General features: G+C 41.7%; 1 protein-coding gene across 3 annotated transcripts; it reads left to right on the top strand.

Annotated features, from left to right (window-relative positions):
- Positions 1-4,954: 4,954 nt before the first annotated feature.
- LOC147104364 (diablo IAP-binding mitochondrial protein-like) lies at positions 4,955-14,882 on the top strand. 3 transcript variants are annotated; one of them, XM_085961650.1, is made up of 6 exons: positions 4,956-5,061; positions 5,256-5,358; positions 10,506-10,634; positions 11,416-11,526; positions 12,506-12,602; positions 14,550-14,882. In XM_085961650.1, exons 1-6 carry the CDS (start codon positions 5,012-5,014, stop codon positions 14,750-14,752), a joined length of 693 nt encoding a protein of 230 aa, XP_085817776.1. In that variant the 5' UTR covers positions 4,956-5,011; the 3' UTR covers positions 14,753-14,882. The 3 variants fall into 3 exon arrangements, with proteins under 3 accessions (XP_085817778.1, XP_085817776.1, XP_085817777.1); XM_085961651.1 differs by having other exon boundaries at positions 4,978-5,061; positions 5,283-5,358; XM_085961652.1 differs by lacking the exon at positions 11,416-11,526 and having other exon boundaries at positions 4,955-5,061.
- The last annotated feature ends 1,256 nt before the right edge of the window (positions 14,883-16,138 follow it).

The raw sequence follows: 16,138 nt of genomic DNA, 5'->3' as shown, positions 1-16,138 counted from the left end.
GCTTGTGAGGACTTAGAACTGGTCAAAAGAGTCTACCGTATAAACTGTGCCATAAGCAGACCAGATGACTCGGTGGATTCTGTAGTGAATAATTTCCAGGATGTGTTCAAAGGATTTGGAGTTCTACCATTCACTTACAAGATCCAGCTAAAGCAGGATGCTCAGCCAGTGGTACATGCTCCACGAAGAGTTCCAGCACCCCTGTGTGACCGGCTCAAGAATGAACTGGACAGAATGACCACACTAGGAGTCATCAGGAAAGTCAAAGAGCCAACAGACTGGGTTAACTCCATGGTATGTGTAAAGAAAAAGAACAATGATCTTAGAATATGCATGGATCCAAAGGACTTAAATGCAAACATAAAACGTGAACACTACCAGATTCCCAAGCGAGAAGAAATCACCAGTGAAATGTCAGGTGCCAGATACTTCACAAAGCTCGATGCCTCACAAGGATTTTGGCAACTAAAACTGGATGAAGAGAGCACCAAATACTGTACCTTCAACACACCATTTGGCAGGTATTGTTTCCTCAGAATGCCTTTCGGGATAATATCTGCATCTGAAATCTTTCATAGAGCGATGGAACACATAATTGAAGGTCTGGAAGGAGTTCGGGTCTATGTTGATGACATCATCATCTGGGGCTCCACACTGAAAGAACACAATGAGAGACTGACTAAAGTGCTACAGAGCATACGCTGGAATGGACTGAAGCTCAACAAAGCAAAGTGTCAGTTTGGCGTCCAGGAAGTCACTTTCCTAGGAGATAATCTATCTGTTAAAGGAATAGAGCCAGATATGGAAAAAGTAAACGCCATACTCAAAATGCCCCGACCCACTGACAAAAAAGGAGTGCTACGCATCATGGGGATAATAAACTTCATTGGAAAGTTCATTCCTAACTTGTCAGCCAAGACAGCCTGTCTGCGAGACCTGCTACATAAAACAAATGAGTTCGCATGGACAGAAAGACATGAACAAGAGTGGATAAACCTCAAAACAGTGCTGACAACCACACCTGTACTCACCTTCTTTGACCCAACCAAAAGAATCAAAGTGTCAACGGATGCATCAAAAGATGGCCTAGGTGCGGTCTTGCTACAAGCAGAGGGTGAAGATTGGAAGCCTGTTGCCTATGCCTCCAGGTCTATGACTGATACTGAGTGTCGATACGCCCAGATTGAAAAGGAATGTCTAGGCTTGGTAGTTGGACTAGAAAAGTTTCATGGCTACATATATGGACTTCCCACCTTCACAGTTGAGACAGACCGCAGCCCTCTGGTTGCCATCATAAAAAAAAACCTGAATGAGATGTCTCCAAGGGTTCAACGACTCATGATGAAGCTGCAAAGATATGACTTTGAACTGATCTACACACCAGGCAAATACATAGTGTTAGCAGATGCACTATCCCGAGCACCCACAATGAGTCATGTGAGCTCTACTGAAGAAGACGTGGATGTTCATGTGAGTATGGTCACTGCTGCGCTGCCCGTGTCAGACACAAAATCAAAGCAAATAGCAGAAGAAACAGTAAAAGATACAGTGTTACAAACAGTAATAGAGAACATTCATCATGGTTGGCCAAAAGGTTCCTGTCCAAAATATTTTCACATAAGGTCAGAATTGAGTGTCGCAAGTGGACTATTACTAAAACAGAACAGAATAGTCATTCCACAGGCTCTACGTCAAGACATGCTCAAAAGGATTCATGAGGGACACCTCGGAATTGAAAAATGCAAAAGGAGAGCAAGAGACACTGTTTATTGGCCTGGCATAAATAAGGACATTGAGAACATGATAGGAAAATATGAGACATGTCAGAAACACCAAAACAAACAAGCAAAGGAACCAATGATAGTAGCTGACATACCAACAGCAGCATGGCAAAAGGTTGGTATGGACCTTTTTCATTTAAATGGTAAAGACTATCTAATAGTGATTGGCTACTATTCTAACTATCCTGAGATGGCGCTGCTCTCAAGCACCACAGCAAGCAGTGTCATAATGCATGTGAAATCCATATTCGCCAGACATGGAATTCCCAGGATTGCCGTTAGCGACAATGGTCCGTGCTTCAACTGTAAGGAGTGGCAACAGTTTGCAGCACATTATGACTTTCAGCACATCACATCCAGTCCTTTGTATGCTCAGTCAAATGGTAAGGCAGAGAAAGGTGTTCAAGTTCTCAAGCAGCTACTGAAGAAAGCGACAGAAAGCAAGTCTGATCCTTATCTCGTCCTGCTGAGCTACCGAGCCTCACCTTTAGACTGTGGTTCTTCACCTGCTGAACTACTAATGGGTCGCAAGTTGCGCACCACGCTACCATGCTGTGCAAAAGAACAGCAAAGTGAGGAACTGAGACAGAGATTTCAACTGTTAAAGCTGAAACAGAAATCATACTATGACAAGTCATCCAAAACTCTAAAACCATTGACAAAGGATGATGTTGTCAGGATTGAGGATCCAGATGCATGGAACAGGAAAGCTACAGTTCTTGAGGAAGTAGGACCAAGGTCATACACTGTGAGAACTGAGGAAGGACAGACTCTCAGGAGGAACCGCCGTTCTCTCCTAAAAACACAAGAGACTATTCAAGAGCAGATTGATGACAATGCCGCAACTGCATCTTGTCATTCACCGCCAGAACAATCTCATGAAGACACATCAGGCTTACCCGTGTTGAGAAGATCCACACGTGAAGTAAAAGAGCCTGATAGACTTAATCTTTGAGTACAATGTAAAGCTTTGAAAATGTGTTGACTGTTTTGAAAATGTTTATGTTTATAGAGCACTAACAAAAGTGTTACTGATATTATCTTTATTGTTTTCTTGAAAGTTGATTGATATTGATTTTGTTAAACCTCAAAGAAAGGGGGATGTAGTGATCAATAGCATGTCATTCTATAGTGGACACTAGGTGGAGCCGTAGAGCTGTATATAGCTATGTATAAGACTACACTACCCAGCTATATATTATATTAAGACTACATTACCCATGAGGCTAGGCTACCCACAAGGCAGCAGTCAAGATGGAAGCCTCTACAAGATGCTGTACAAGTCCACATGTGCTCAATAAAGTAACTAACAAAAGCTAGCTGTGTTCATAATAAGAATGTCTATTTATTAATGAACATAACACCCCCCTTAAAGGTATATACATTACAGACGCGATGGGCCAAAATGGCCTCCTTCCGTGCTGTAACTTTCTATGATTCTATTGCAAACTCCTGTGGCATGACACTCCACCCCTTCCGTCCTCATGCCAAGTGTGAGGAGCTCATGAATTTGTTCATCTTCAAATCTGAGACGATCTGCTCAGCTGCCTGTTTCCTTTTACCCCACTGAATAGCTTGCTTCAGGCCAGCCCCTTTGAACTCTCATCAGATTCATCTCCTTTATAAGACCCACCACTTGTTTCCTTAACCCCTCTTCTTACTCAACTCTTGATCATTGAACCTTTCCTTGGCCCACTTTTTGCTAACATCATCAATTTCTCGCTCTCCTCTGACATTGTCTCTTCCCTCTTCAAAACTATTGTTATTAAGACCCTCTTTAAAAAGTCCACCCTGATCTCCTCCATCCTCTCTAACTATTCCAAATTCCCCTTCTTTAAAATCTTGAACATGTCATTCAGTATGAAACCCACACCCTCCTCTCTGTGTTTGAATCTTTCAGTCTAGTTTTGATGCTGACCATAGCAATAAGACCTGGTAGGATGGGACTTTCATGCCACCTGAACACTGCTCACTTTGCACCCCAACACTTTTTCCATTAGGCATATTCTTAGGGAAATCTGGGCTTCCCTTTCTCTACCTCTCCTGAGAAAGAAATCAATCATTGTTATTAATATCTCTATAACCTTCATTCCCTTCCTCAACAGATATCGATGTGAGTTCCATTGTAAAGGTGCCAATTGACCCCAGTAACTACCTTCTCTGAGAATCCACGTCTGCTAAACTAAGAAAAATGTTTCTTTAATATTGCTTGATTATAACTAGCACAAAGGCTCATTCATAAAATGTGTTCTCCATATAGAATCAGTAGATAACTATAAATATTTAACACGTTGTACTTTCTTCTTAGGCAGTCCCTCGGAACCGAGGATGACTTGCTTCCACATTAAAAATGAGTTTGCAGGTGACTGATGAGTCCAATGCGGGACCTACAGTCTCTGTCACAGGTGGGGCAGAGCGTCTGAGCTCCCGGGCAACGATAGCAGTACGGCATTCCGGTCTGTCACTGTTGGGGTTGTCCATGAGGGTCCTGACATTCCAGGTCCTGAACTTCATTTTAAAAGGGTGGAAGATGCCTGTGCGTGAATTCTTTTAACGTGGGGTAGCCGTTGCACACCAGCTACCACACGGGCTTGACAGAGCAAGGTTTTGGGTCCAATGGCAAGGGGATCCAAGACGATTGGAGACCAGGCTCTGCTGCAACGGCCTAGCACACACACACAAACATATTCCTACTGTCCTCCTCCCTCCTTCTCGCAGGTCCTCTTTGCTTGGGTTTCGTAGGAAGTCTCAAAAAGCCACATTCAGGAAATAAATGCGTCTTCCAGTCCCATACTTATTGCCCAAATTAAGGCAAAGAAGTTGACAAAACATTATTACCTGTGTCCATTAGATACCAGGCAGGTAAAACATTCTGGAACGTACATGATGCAAGAACAGTGCAACAGCAATACACCAACAAATATGACTGGCAATGTTTATTGTGGGCAGAATGGCCATGTGTGCCTAAATAAGGATTTGACCCGGCGACTGGACATTTTTAAACTGATGAAAGTGATTGTCATTCCACAAGAGTACTTAACAGGCCTGAAGGCCCGATGAGATTTATTTTTTCTACAGACTGAAAGAGTGACATTGCTCAATGTGCAGCTTTGCCACACCGCTGTGCGCAGGCGCAGCTTCACTGGCACACACGGGGGGGGGTCACGCGCTCGTTCCTTAAGGCCAACGTCATGACGTGACGTGAAACTGCTGGATGGAATGTTGATACAATGGCTGCGGCGTTCTACAGGGCGATGTGTCGGTGCAGCCGGCTGTCGCGGTAATGGACATGAAATTGTTACTCCTTGATTCCATATTGTAACATGTCGCTCACGCGTCAGCGCAGAGTTTGCGGTGGACTTGCTCGGACATGTGAAACTGAAAGAAGTGGCACTGTGACGGTGTCGGTGAAACGCTCGGCTCTACCGCCCCACTACCGCGTTTAATGTATGTTTTTGTTCTGTCTTTTAAAAGGACCTTCTCCTTGGCTTTGTCCCACAGCAGGTGCCCCAGTAGAAGGTGGCAGAAAGTGGCGCTGGGGCTGGGAGCAACGCTGGCCGCTATTCCCATTTCACAGGTACAGGGTACAATTAATATAGTTGTTAAAATTGCGCGTTGAAAAATATTGTAGCTGAGAGAAGTAGTTCGTGCATGTGGTTAAGAGCTGTGAGTGCTGATGACTGATGTTGTGGAAGTTGAATATTTGAGAACAGTAATAGTTGGGCATCCAGCCTGATGGTGGCAATCCATATTTTTGTATAATTTTATTTTTGACTATAAAAATCAAAACCCTTTCACACATTTTAGGCCTGATTTGAGTGGCACCAGCAGATGATACAGTCCCATTCTGTTGATGACTTACTTAGTTACTGAAGGATATCGCTGTGACCTGAGTTAGCTGATACATAGTGAAAACTGATAACCAACGCCTGGGCTCTTCAAGTAACTTTGTTCAGCATTGCAATCCAAGGATGCAGTACACGAGTGGATCTTTTGCAGTGTTACAGACACAGATAGGAAAATGACAGGCAGGAAAGTACCATTTGATTCAGCAAACCTGCCCCACACAATGAAGCATCGTGATTAAACACCCTTTACCCACCAGCAACCGTGCATTCATGTACTTCATTGGCTGTAAAATGCTTTGGGATGCCCTGATGTCGTGAAAGGTGCTATATAACACAAGTTCATTCTTTAATCTCCTGGGAGAGGCAAACAAAAACAGATTAAAAACTCAAGGCCATGTAGGGAGAAAAAAATCTGGAAAATTCCTCTCTGACCCCCTTAGGCGATGAGGCGATCAAAACTAGTCCCAGAAAGTGCATTGACCATGATTGTATTGCCTGGTATTTCACCTACCTTTACAGCCATGATCTCTACCCCACCCAGGAACTGGTGCTGCTCTCTTTAAGGTATGGAATTAGTACTCTGCAAACGAGTTGAAAACTTCTTCCATTGTTTTACTATCCTCGGGGGGGGCAAGTAGAACCACCGAACATCTAACCCAGCCTTGCCCTTTCGTAACTTATACAAATGACCCCAGTTTTTCAATAGGAACACAATCTAGCCCTTTACTCTGTCAAATCACCCTAAAGTCTACATGTCTCTAAAGTGAAAAGAACCAGCTTTTTATCCCTATCTGAGTAACTAAGGTTGTTTAAGTTGGGAATCATTCTTGTGACCCTCTTCTGCACCTTCTCCAAAGCCTCTATATCCCACCATAGGAGGGGTCCAAAACTGGACTTGGTATTCTAAATGTGGTCTTGCCTAGGTCTTGTACAAGGACAAACTGATGTGCTTTATTTTATATTGAATAGTCCTGTTGATACAACCTAATGCCCTATTTGCTTTGGTTATGATTTCTCAGCATTGGTCATAAATATTTCAAAAATTATGAACTTTAATGCTAAGGTAAGTGAGGCAAGATATGTTGGTTCCTTCACGTATGTACCCCATTTTTATTTCTTGCCTTTATCAAAGTGCAGGATGCACAAGATGGCAGACAAGATGTACGGTTGGAGCTGTAGTTCTGCTGGTGAAGAATATGTAGCAGAGTTGTCCGGTCTTCCCCAATCTTCCCACTTCAAAGTCTTCCACTGCATCCACTTCTCTATGGGTGGCTATTTGCTCTCCACGTCCCCTCCTATCTTTGCCACTGGAGGAGAGTGGATGCCTGAAGTGAGTGGAGAAATAATGGTGTTGGGGAGCAGTGGAATTGGGCAATTTAAAATAAGTTAAAACTTGGGAAAATACTTCATAACTAATAAGATGTCTTTAGAGGCAAATATTGTATTTAAGCAACAACCATGATTTATTTCTCCATGTAAAGCATAGGTATCCAAACTGTGGTTCGTGGCCCACATATGTTTCCAAAACCCCCACCCCGGAAATCTGATCTTTGAAGCACAGGAAACTGAATCCTATTTATGTTTATTTCTTCTTTGGTTTGTCGTGTATGAATTTTGTGGGTCTGGAGGTTTGTAAAGGTGCTGTTGCCTCATTGGTGACTAAAACCTAAATCAGAACACCAAGCTCTGTTGGTATTGGCAACTTTAGATACATGCAGCCTAATGGGAAAAGCAGCTGCCAAATGTCTGTGGAGTGACCTCTGGCCAAGAGGCAGCATGGAGGCTCCCTGCTATTTTGAAGTCCAATTGTACTTTGGACCAGTATCCTAAGTCACCATGCTGCACTTGAGAAGATAAGTTTGATATTCTCTAAGTTTCTGATGATATCCACAGTACTTTGTAGCTTTAAGTTACTGTTGGATGGCAGAAAAGGAGGCTCGTGCTGCACAAGCTGGATGACATTTGAAGACTGGCAATGCAGTGAATGAGCAAAAGAGGAATCCAGCATTCTTCTGCACCTTGTTGTCCAGGTGCTTCACTCTGGCCTTGCGTAGGTCGGAGATGATTCAGGGCGTCTGATCACATTAAAAACACACAGGAAGTTGCTGCACAGAATGGAAACAACCTTGCCTTTTTTAATTTGACGTCCTGATTTATAAAGGGCATGATCTAATCACTGCCATCCATTGTTTATGCGCAGTAGCTTTCTCTCCTACTTACTGTCACTCTCTCCTTGCTTATCTTGCCACCTCATGTCTCTCTGGGAGAGGCAGGAATATTCTTTCATGAGCCATCCACAACAACTAGACCCAAGGCCCACCGTACCTGCTTTACTACAGATGTTTCACAGTTTGATGTTTCTTCCATTTCCAGCCCCCCCCCCCCCCCCCACACACACACACACACACACCTGTTTGTGGTCTTGAAGTATTTTATGCTAAGCTGTTGAAACAAAGCCATTCTGCTAGAGGTGGGCAGACTTTACACTGGTACCTGCTGAAACCAGCACCGCAACACCATGGCAACATCCGTGTGGGTGGCCTGCCATGTACACTTCCATTACTGTTTTCTTGTACTTGTGCTTGGATACGCTCTTTGTTCTTGAGCACCATAAAGAGAAAAATTGTGCTGTAACCGTGATTTTTTTCCCCTCTTTGCCATCCACCACAGCTTGTAGATTCCATTCCTTTCCTTTGTAGAATCCTACTCGCCACTATATGTTGACACAATGCCATCTCTGAACAAGGTCATGGGCTCACAGTGTCAGCTGTGGCTCAGTTGGGAGCACACTCGCCTCTAATTCAGAAGGTTGTGGGTTCAAGTCCCATTCCAGGGACTTGAGCAAATAAAGCTAGGCTGACACTCCAGTGCAGTGCTGAGGGAGAGCTGCACTGTCAGAGGTGCCGTCTTTTGAATGAGGCGTTAAACTGAGGCCCCGTCTGCGCGCTCAGGTGGACGTAAAAGATCCCATGGCAATATTTCGAAGAAGAGCAGGGAAGTTATCCCCGGTGTCCTGGTCAATATTTATCCCTCAATCAACATAACAAAAACAGATTATCTGGTCATTATCACATTGCTGTTTGTGGGACCTTGCTGTGTGCGAATTGGCTGCCACATTACAACAGTGACTCCACTTCAAAAGTACTTCATTGGCTGTAAAGCGCTTTGAGATGTCTGGTGGTTGTGAAAGGCGCTATATAAATGCAAGTCTGTCTTTCTTTTCATACACACAAACAGGTGCTACTCAGGCAGAAATTTGTTATCCGACATGAGCGTACCCCTTGGGTAATGTCAGTACACCGTTAAGAAGCAATATCTCACCGTGACTTTTTTAAGGGTTTTACCTAGTTAATCAACTTGGGAAAACTTTCCTACACAAATCCAATTTTGCTGTAAAGGATATTTACACTTGTTTGACTATTAAAGACACTTAGATGGGTTTTTTCCTAAGAAAAATTGCACCTATCTTCAAATGTTATCCAGAGCCACATTATGTATAATTCATCCACAGCGTAGCAACATGAATTTTACTGGCAGGATGCGTATACATTGGAATACTAACATTGTTTGTAGGGATTGAATATTTATTGTCCTTTTGCTCTTTTATTATAGTTAAATATTGATAAATGCATCATTGGTTTTCCAACAAATATAAATATACCTGCAGCATTGACTTTTTCTAATTTCCCCTATTTTTTAGTCATTGTTGGGGTAGGCACCTCTCATCTTTCCACACTTTTGACTATTTGCATGTTGTTTTATTGTCTATCCGTTGCCTCACTGATCTTTTATAATATCTAACAATTTCCTATAAAGTGGTTTGCAGGTTATTAAACCCATTGGCACGGATTTTCCGGTCAGTGGCGAAGGAACGGCACTCTCCCTTCGCTACGCTGACAGCTGCCCACAAAGTTTTTGCAGGCTTTTGAGCGGAGACTTGCTCTAATCCAGCGTCTGATCCAATGCAGTGCCCTCTACAGGGCATCTGTGGGCAAGACACAGTGAGGCTCTTCAACCAATCAGATTGAAGAATCTTCACTGAGACATGCAGAGTCTAAACCAGGAAGTATAAATTTAGATTTAAATCACGTACAGAAAGCAAATAAAGATTGTGAAAGACAGATGGAATTAAGAAAGTGAGAGAAAAGACGGTCAGAAAAAGTAAAAATTATTTTAATTTTTTTATTAAATCTCTAACACTAATTAACTTCTGAAGGGATGAGACGCCATACTTCTAAAAATTAAATGTTCAGGGCCAAATAGGTTGTTTGGCACTTATCACACCATTTAAAAATTCACTTACTCCTGAATGCACCAACCCTAACTTTTACCGCTGGCGTGTTTAGTGGGCAAGCACCCCAACTTCACGCCATAGCATGTTTTCCAGTGCCACGTCTATCGGTGAGATACTGTTCTAGCGCAGCCTGTGGAGGAGCAGGGTAACTCGGACCGCAACTCCTGGATTTCCACGTTTAACTGTGCATGTCCGGACTCCGGAAGTTGCTGTCCGATTTAGTCTATAATTTTGTGTTAATAATAATGTTGAGGCTATTAACTCTCTCTTTGTGATTGGAGAATCTGCTGTTTATCTCTTTTTTTCCTTTATTCTCTCTCACTTTTCAACCTTGCTAAAATGCTTGTTTACATTTAAATTTTCAGTTGCGATGAAGTGTCGACACCCAAAACAGTAGCTCGTTCTAATAATTTAATTGAATGGAAAAGGTATATTGAAATAATATGCTTGGATCTGTTCATTGTGTTCATTTGGTCTCGGTTATTAACTGTACTGTTTGTATTGTGTATCTATGGATGCTGCTTATTTCCCTTCCAGATGGAGATATCCATACCTAACCTTTGCATTTATTTTCTCCCACAGTCTCAATCAACATCTCTTACTCATGAAGGTTTAATCAAACGGGCCGTCTCATTGGTAACTGACGGTGCCAGTACCTTTCTGTCACAAACAACACTTGCACTAATTGATGCTTTGACAGAATATACTAAGGTATGTTGGAGCATAATTGCTTTTTGTTTGCTTAAATTTGATGATAGTTCTAAAGTTACAATTTATAAGTTTTTGTTGCCATCACCACACTGCTTCCTTCAGCTGCAGGGCCAGTTTTTGTGCCTGAAGTGAGAATGTGGCGCTTGCTACCACAGGGAGTGGTTGAAGCGAATAGTATAGATGCATTTAAGGGGAGGCTAGACAAGCACATGAGGGAGTTGGGAATAGAGGGTTATGCTGATGAGAGTTAGATTAGAAAAGACGGGAGGAGGCTCGAGTGGAGCATAAACCCCAGCATGGACTGGTTGGGCCGAATGGCCTGTTTCTGTGCTGTATATCCTATGTTTTGGGCCAAAAAATGGTGTTCTATCTGGGCACTTTTCATTCCTAGTGATGGTAAGCAAGTTGACCTCCCCGACCATGTCTACATATGTAGAATCATAGAATAGTACAGCACAGAAGGAGGCCATTCGGCCCATCGAGTCTGCAATGTGGTTGAAAAACATGCTGCATGTTACTTGAATTTTGTTATTTAATTTTTTCTAGTTTGTTTTAAATGAGTAAAGTTACTGTTTAGAGAATTATCAAAGACTGTAATCTTGTGTACTATTTAACTTTTTTTTGAAATTTGTAGAAACGTAAAGAATTCAAAATATGATGGCTCAATAGAGCTGTCCATTAGATTAAAATGCTAGATTAAGGAAACTGACTTTGTCTTTTATTTAATGTCTGCTTTCTAAAATAAATGCTGTCTTGTAATAAATATGTTGGTCTACTCCAGGCAGTCCACACTCTGATCGCACTTCAGCGGCAGTATACTGGCCTAGCTGGCAAGATAAGTGATAAAGAGGAAGATGCTATTTGGCAGGTCATAATTGAGGCTCGTGTAACGGTACATTTCAATGCTTGCTCTCAAATTATATATACTTTAAAGCTATAATGGGCAGAGAACATTTTCCTATTTCAAGCTTCCAATATCAGTAACTGGAACTCCCAAATCACACATACAACAGACTGCTGCAAAGTAAACCTTCCGCTGTTCTGCTACAGCACTGGCCTTTATCCCTAACGTCAGAACAGCATTCCCTACTTCGCCAGTCACTCCATTTCCCACGCTAGCCAGATTGAGTTTGCCAACATAGTTTCAAATTAAAGGCATTTTTGTGTTTGGAGTCCGCATGTGCAAGAAACAAAATTGAGACTGCCCAAACTAATTTCATATAGGGCCTGTATTGCCAGAAAAGAGGGGCCTTCACCCGTCGGGCAAAACTGGATTTAAATCCAGGTCCCAGAGGTAAAAGATGGTATGTTAACCCACTGCAGCACCTCCTGTAAATAAAGAAGGTTGGGAACATGCTGTAAATAAGCACTCAGATGAAATTGCAATGAAATACTGTTTATTATGAAACAACCTTTTCTAGTGCCAATTTTAAGAAGTCACAAGATTGCAAGAAAATTAGACGAGGAAGCCATTCTGCCCGTCCATCCAGACTGACCCTAAAGTACTCCCACTGTAGCATCGAATTGGTTCTTAAATGATTCTAGGTTTTTCACTTCCACTACTCTATTGGGGAGCCCATTCCATGTGTTGATCACTCCTTGTGTGAAGTAAAGCTTCCACATATTGACCCTAAATTTGTCTTTTACTAGTTTGAACCTCTGACCCTTTGTCGTACTCTTCCAGTTTAATTTAAAGTAATTTAATTAAAATTATTATAATTAAGTTTTTTTAAAAAAGCATTATTTTCCAAAGGGAGAGATGTATAAAATGATATTTTAAACAAGAAACATAACTGTTGAAAACCTTGTGTATTATTTCTAGGTAAGCTGTGAGTAATTTATAACTGTTATCTTTTGTAATGTAACTGCAGATGAAAACGAAGCAGGAAACATATATCAGTTTTGAGTCCAAGTGGATGACTGCAGTCAGCCTGTCTGAAATGGCAGCAGAGGCTGCATATCAAGCAGGTATTGTCTATATTGAAGTTACAAAAACATGGTTTAGTTGCATGCTATTTAGTTATGATACAAGAAAAATGCTTTTCAAATGGCGATCCAAATGTCATGAGAAAGGTATGAGTGTGCTGTCAACTGGAAGAGTTGTTTGTGCTCAGTACACAGGAGGGTTTCCCAGCAATACAAATAAGATCTTCTGAGATCAAAGAATGACGCATGTACCATTTAACATCTGATAAATGAGAAAATAATTGCAATTTTTATATGTTCTTATTTGCTAATGTGACTTGCAGAAACCAAAGGCTACTCTGTTAAATATGCAATATAAATACTTGGGCAGCATCATTTTAAATGTTTTTATGTATAGAAAATAATTTGTGAACAATTATGCTGAAGAATTTAAGTTTTGAAACATATTGCCCAGATCGGTAGCCCATTGATGACTCCTGGTCAGTAGAAATCTGACGATGTATGGAGCAACAGCAGCTACTTGCATTTATATAGCACCTTTTAACATAGCAAAACATCCCAAGGCACTTCACAGGACAGTCTATCGAACACAAATTTGACACCAAGCCATATAAAGAGCTATTCGGGCAGGTGACCAAATGCTTGATCAAAGAGGTAGCTTTTAAGGAGTCTTGAAGGAGATAGAGAAGCGGAGAGGTTTACGGAGGGAATTCCAGAACTTGGGGCCTAGGCAGCTGAAGGCATGGCCACCAATGGAGAGGCGATGGAAATTGGGGAAGCGCAACAGGCCCGACTTGGAGGGTGCAGAGGTCTCGGAGGGTTGTAGGGCTGGAATAGGTTACAGAAATAGGGAGAGTCGAGACCATTTTTAAATTTGAGACATTGCTGGACCAGGAGCCAATGTAGTTCAGCGAGTACAGGGGTGATTGAATCGGGAGCAAGAGCTAACTCTGTATGGAGAGGGAGTGCAGGATAGTATTCTATTTGCTCGTTTGATTTCCTCTGAAATGTGGAGTGCTGCTGTGCAGGCACTTATACTGTGATGTTCCAAGTTTTGGGGGAAATCACAGTGCCATTGTTTAAGTGATTGGTGATTTTGCCTCTCTGGGGAGAGGGTTGGTCTCATGCCAGTGAGAGAGCTTCATTACTGACCAGATGAGAGCTTGGGTACTGCTTTCTGGGGTTATGTGTTCGCTCCAGGTGTTATCTTGGAGCTGACAACACTGCTTCAGTATTGAGGAGCTTATTTGGTGTACATCGATGGCAGCATAAGTGTGGTGATTCCAGAGTTGATGGCACGCAACAAGTTTGGTGCCAATTTATGGTGTACCAGCACTGTAAACTCCAACATCAGAAGATGTTGTACCAGCGTGAAGTTTTCCATTTGTGACACCAACCTTCCTTATGATCTCTGAGTGAGATTATTTATTTAGTGCCAAAATATGGGGGAAATTTAAGTTGGGAACTCATGCCATGTAGGGATTGAGTTGAACATAAATATTTCCAATTCTTCTGTCTTCTTGAGACATCCAATACAGTGCTGAATTCTGGATGTCCATTAGAAAGTGTTTTTTGTAGGACCCTTGCAATCGCCAGAAAAGGTTTGCATTCGGTGTTTGCCCTATCAGACCCCAGAAGTGAAAAGACCAAATGCTGCCACATTTGATCAGATCATTTTGTCTCCTTCCCGTTCTCTTCCCCTCCCCCATTGTTAATTTTATTATCATAGGAACAGGATTAGGCCATTCAGCCCCTCGAGACTGTTTTCACCATTCAATTAGATCATGGCTGATCTGTATCTCAGCTCCATTTACCTGCCTCTGCTCTATATCCCTTGCCCAACAAAAATCTATTGATCTCAGTCTTGAAATTTTCAATTGACCCAGCAGCCACAGCCTTTTGTGTGAGAGTTTCCAGATTTTCACTGCCCTTTATGGACAAAGTGTTTCCTAAATGGCCGAGTTCTAATTTTAAGATTCTTTTCCCCAGGTGCAGATCCAGCCTCAATAACTGCGCACACACACATCCAGATGGCACAGAGTCAAGTGGAAGAGATGAAACAACTGGCCCTGAAAGCTGAGGCTAAATTGGCTCAAGTACAGGTAGAAGAAATTCATTTAAAAAGAATAGAAGAGGCTGCAAATCTGCCAGCAGAAGAAGAAATACCCGAACAGTATCTACGGGAAGACTAATCTGTAGAAATAAATGATTCACTGCATTTTAGAATCCGGGGAAATGTAGCAGTTTAGGCTTATGTGAACAGTTTTGCAAATGTTTGTAAATTGTACCAAACAATTTTGTAATAAACACTTATTAATTCTTTTTGTTGAGACCTTAAGAATTAACCATTTTAGGCCCTATAAAATATTCTCTATATAGAATTGCAAACAGCAATGATTCTAGCTGTGTCAGTGCTTTGACTTTTACAAAATTGATATTTATTTTATTGTATGGATGATCTGGACCATCCATCTTGTAGTATGGATGGGTAACCCACAGTGGGAATATGATCGTTATCATCTTTATTGACTGAAAGTTACCCTTTGTTCAGTATGGCCCCAAAATAATGTTCAAACAGCTCTTAAGCATGACTATCACTGAGTTAAACAGAAGGCTGATTGAGCTGGAACGATGAGAAACCCCATGTTTAGGTGAGACCCCTTTCTGATTTTTCATTCCAGCTCTCTTTAGTTTACTTACATTCCTATAATCTTCCCTTAAATATAAAAAAGCATACAACCAAATAAGGTGGTTTGTCCCAGCAAGCTTCTTCCCCAATGGACCAAGCATAACTTAATTTATAATATTACCCCAAGGCAACCAAGAACTGATTATTAAAAGCTCCACAACGATAAAGCCCCGCACTCCAAAAGGTAATGAAGTGAAATTTCAGGATATTATCCGAGCAGAACTCGCACTTTCAACTCTGACCAGTTCCATCCACAGATGGGTCTGTGGTTCCATCGGCATATGTGGCAAATATTCATAGAATATTTAACCAGCTATGTCTTATCCTTACACCCTTTAGATGGATATACATCAAGCTGCTTTTAAAGGAGCTGATTGGCAATAACTGCTTTTTAATGGGTCCACATCTCTGGGAGGGTGGGTGTGAGCCATCTGGTCTCACCTGAAGCTTTGTTCCGCCCCATAGTGTGTTCAAATACATTAGGTGATTTATTTCTGTATTTTTCTACTTGTGTAAAGCTTGACTAAACTGCTCAAAGGTTTTAAATTAAAGAGTGACACATTACCTCTTTGGTAGATACATACCCACTCCAGTATGGTGTCTAGTGAAAATAACTCAGCTTTTGCTCTGGGCATTTACAAATATTTGTTTTGTTTTATTGTTCAAAGTGACTATAGCACGAGATGGATTTTTCAAATCTATTTCCTTTCTACACCTTAGAAGCATTAAAAGGTAGTAGTGGGAGAAATGTTGGTTCTGTTTAGTGTAGCACTAATAATCATGTGAACCATCGAGATTGATTGTGAGATTCTGGAGGTTGCGGGGTGATTAGCAATCATGATGCAGTATGATCTCACTGCTTCTCGAGCACCTAACTGTCACCAAGTTG

The sequence above is a fragment of the Somniosus microcephalus genome, chromosome 19 (genome assembly GCF_052327205.1).
Source record: "Somniosus microcephalus isolate GS21.2 chromosome 19, FLI_Smic_1.0, whole genome shotgun sequence".
NCBI classification, from domain to species: domain Eukaryota; kingdom Metazoa; phylum Chordata; class Chondrichthyes; order Squaliformes; family Somniosidae; genus Somniosus; species Somniosus microcephalus.
Note: the sequence above shows the minus strand (reverse complement) of the source record. Positions and strands in the feature narration are given on the sequence as shown.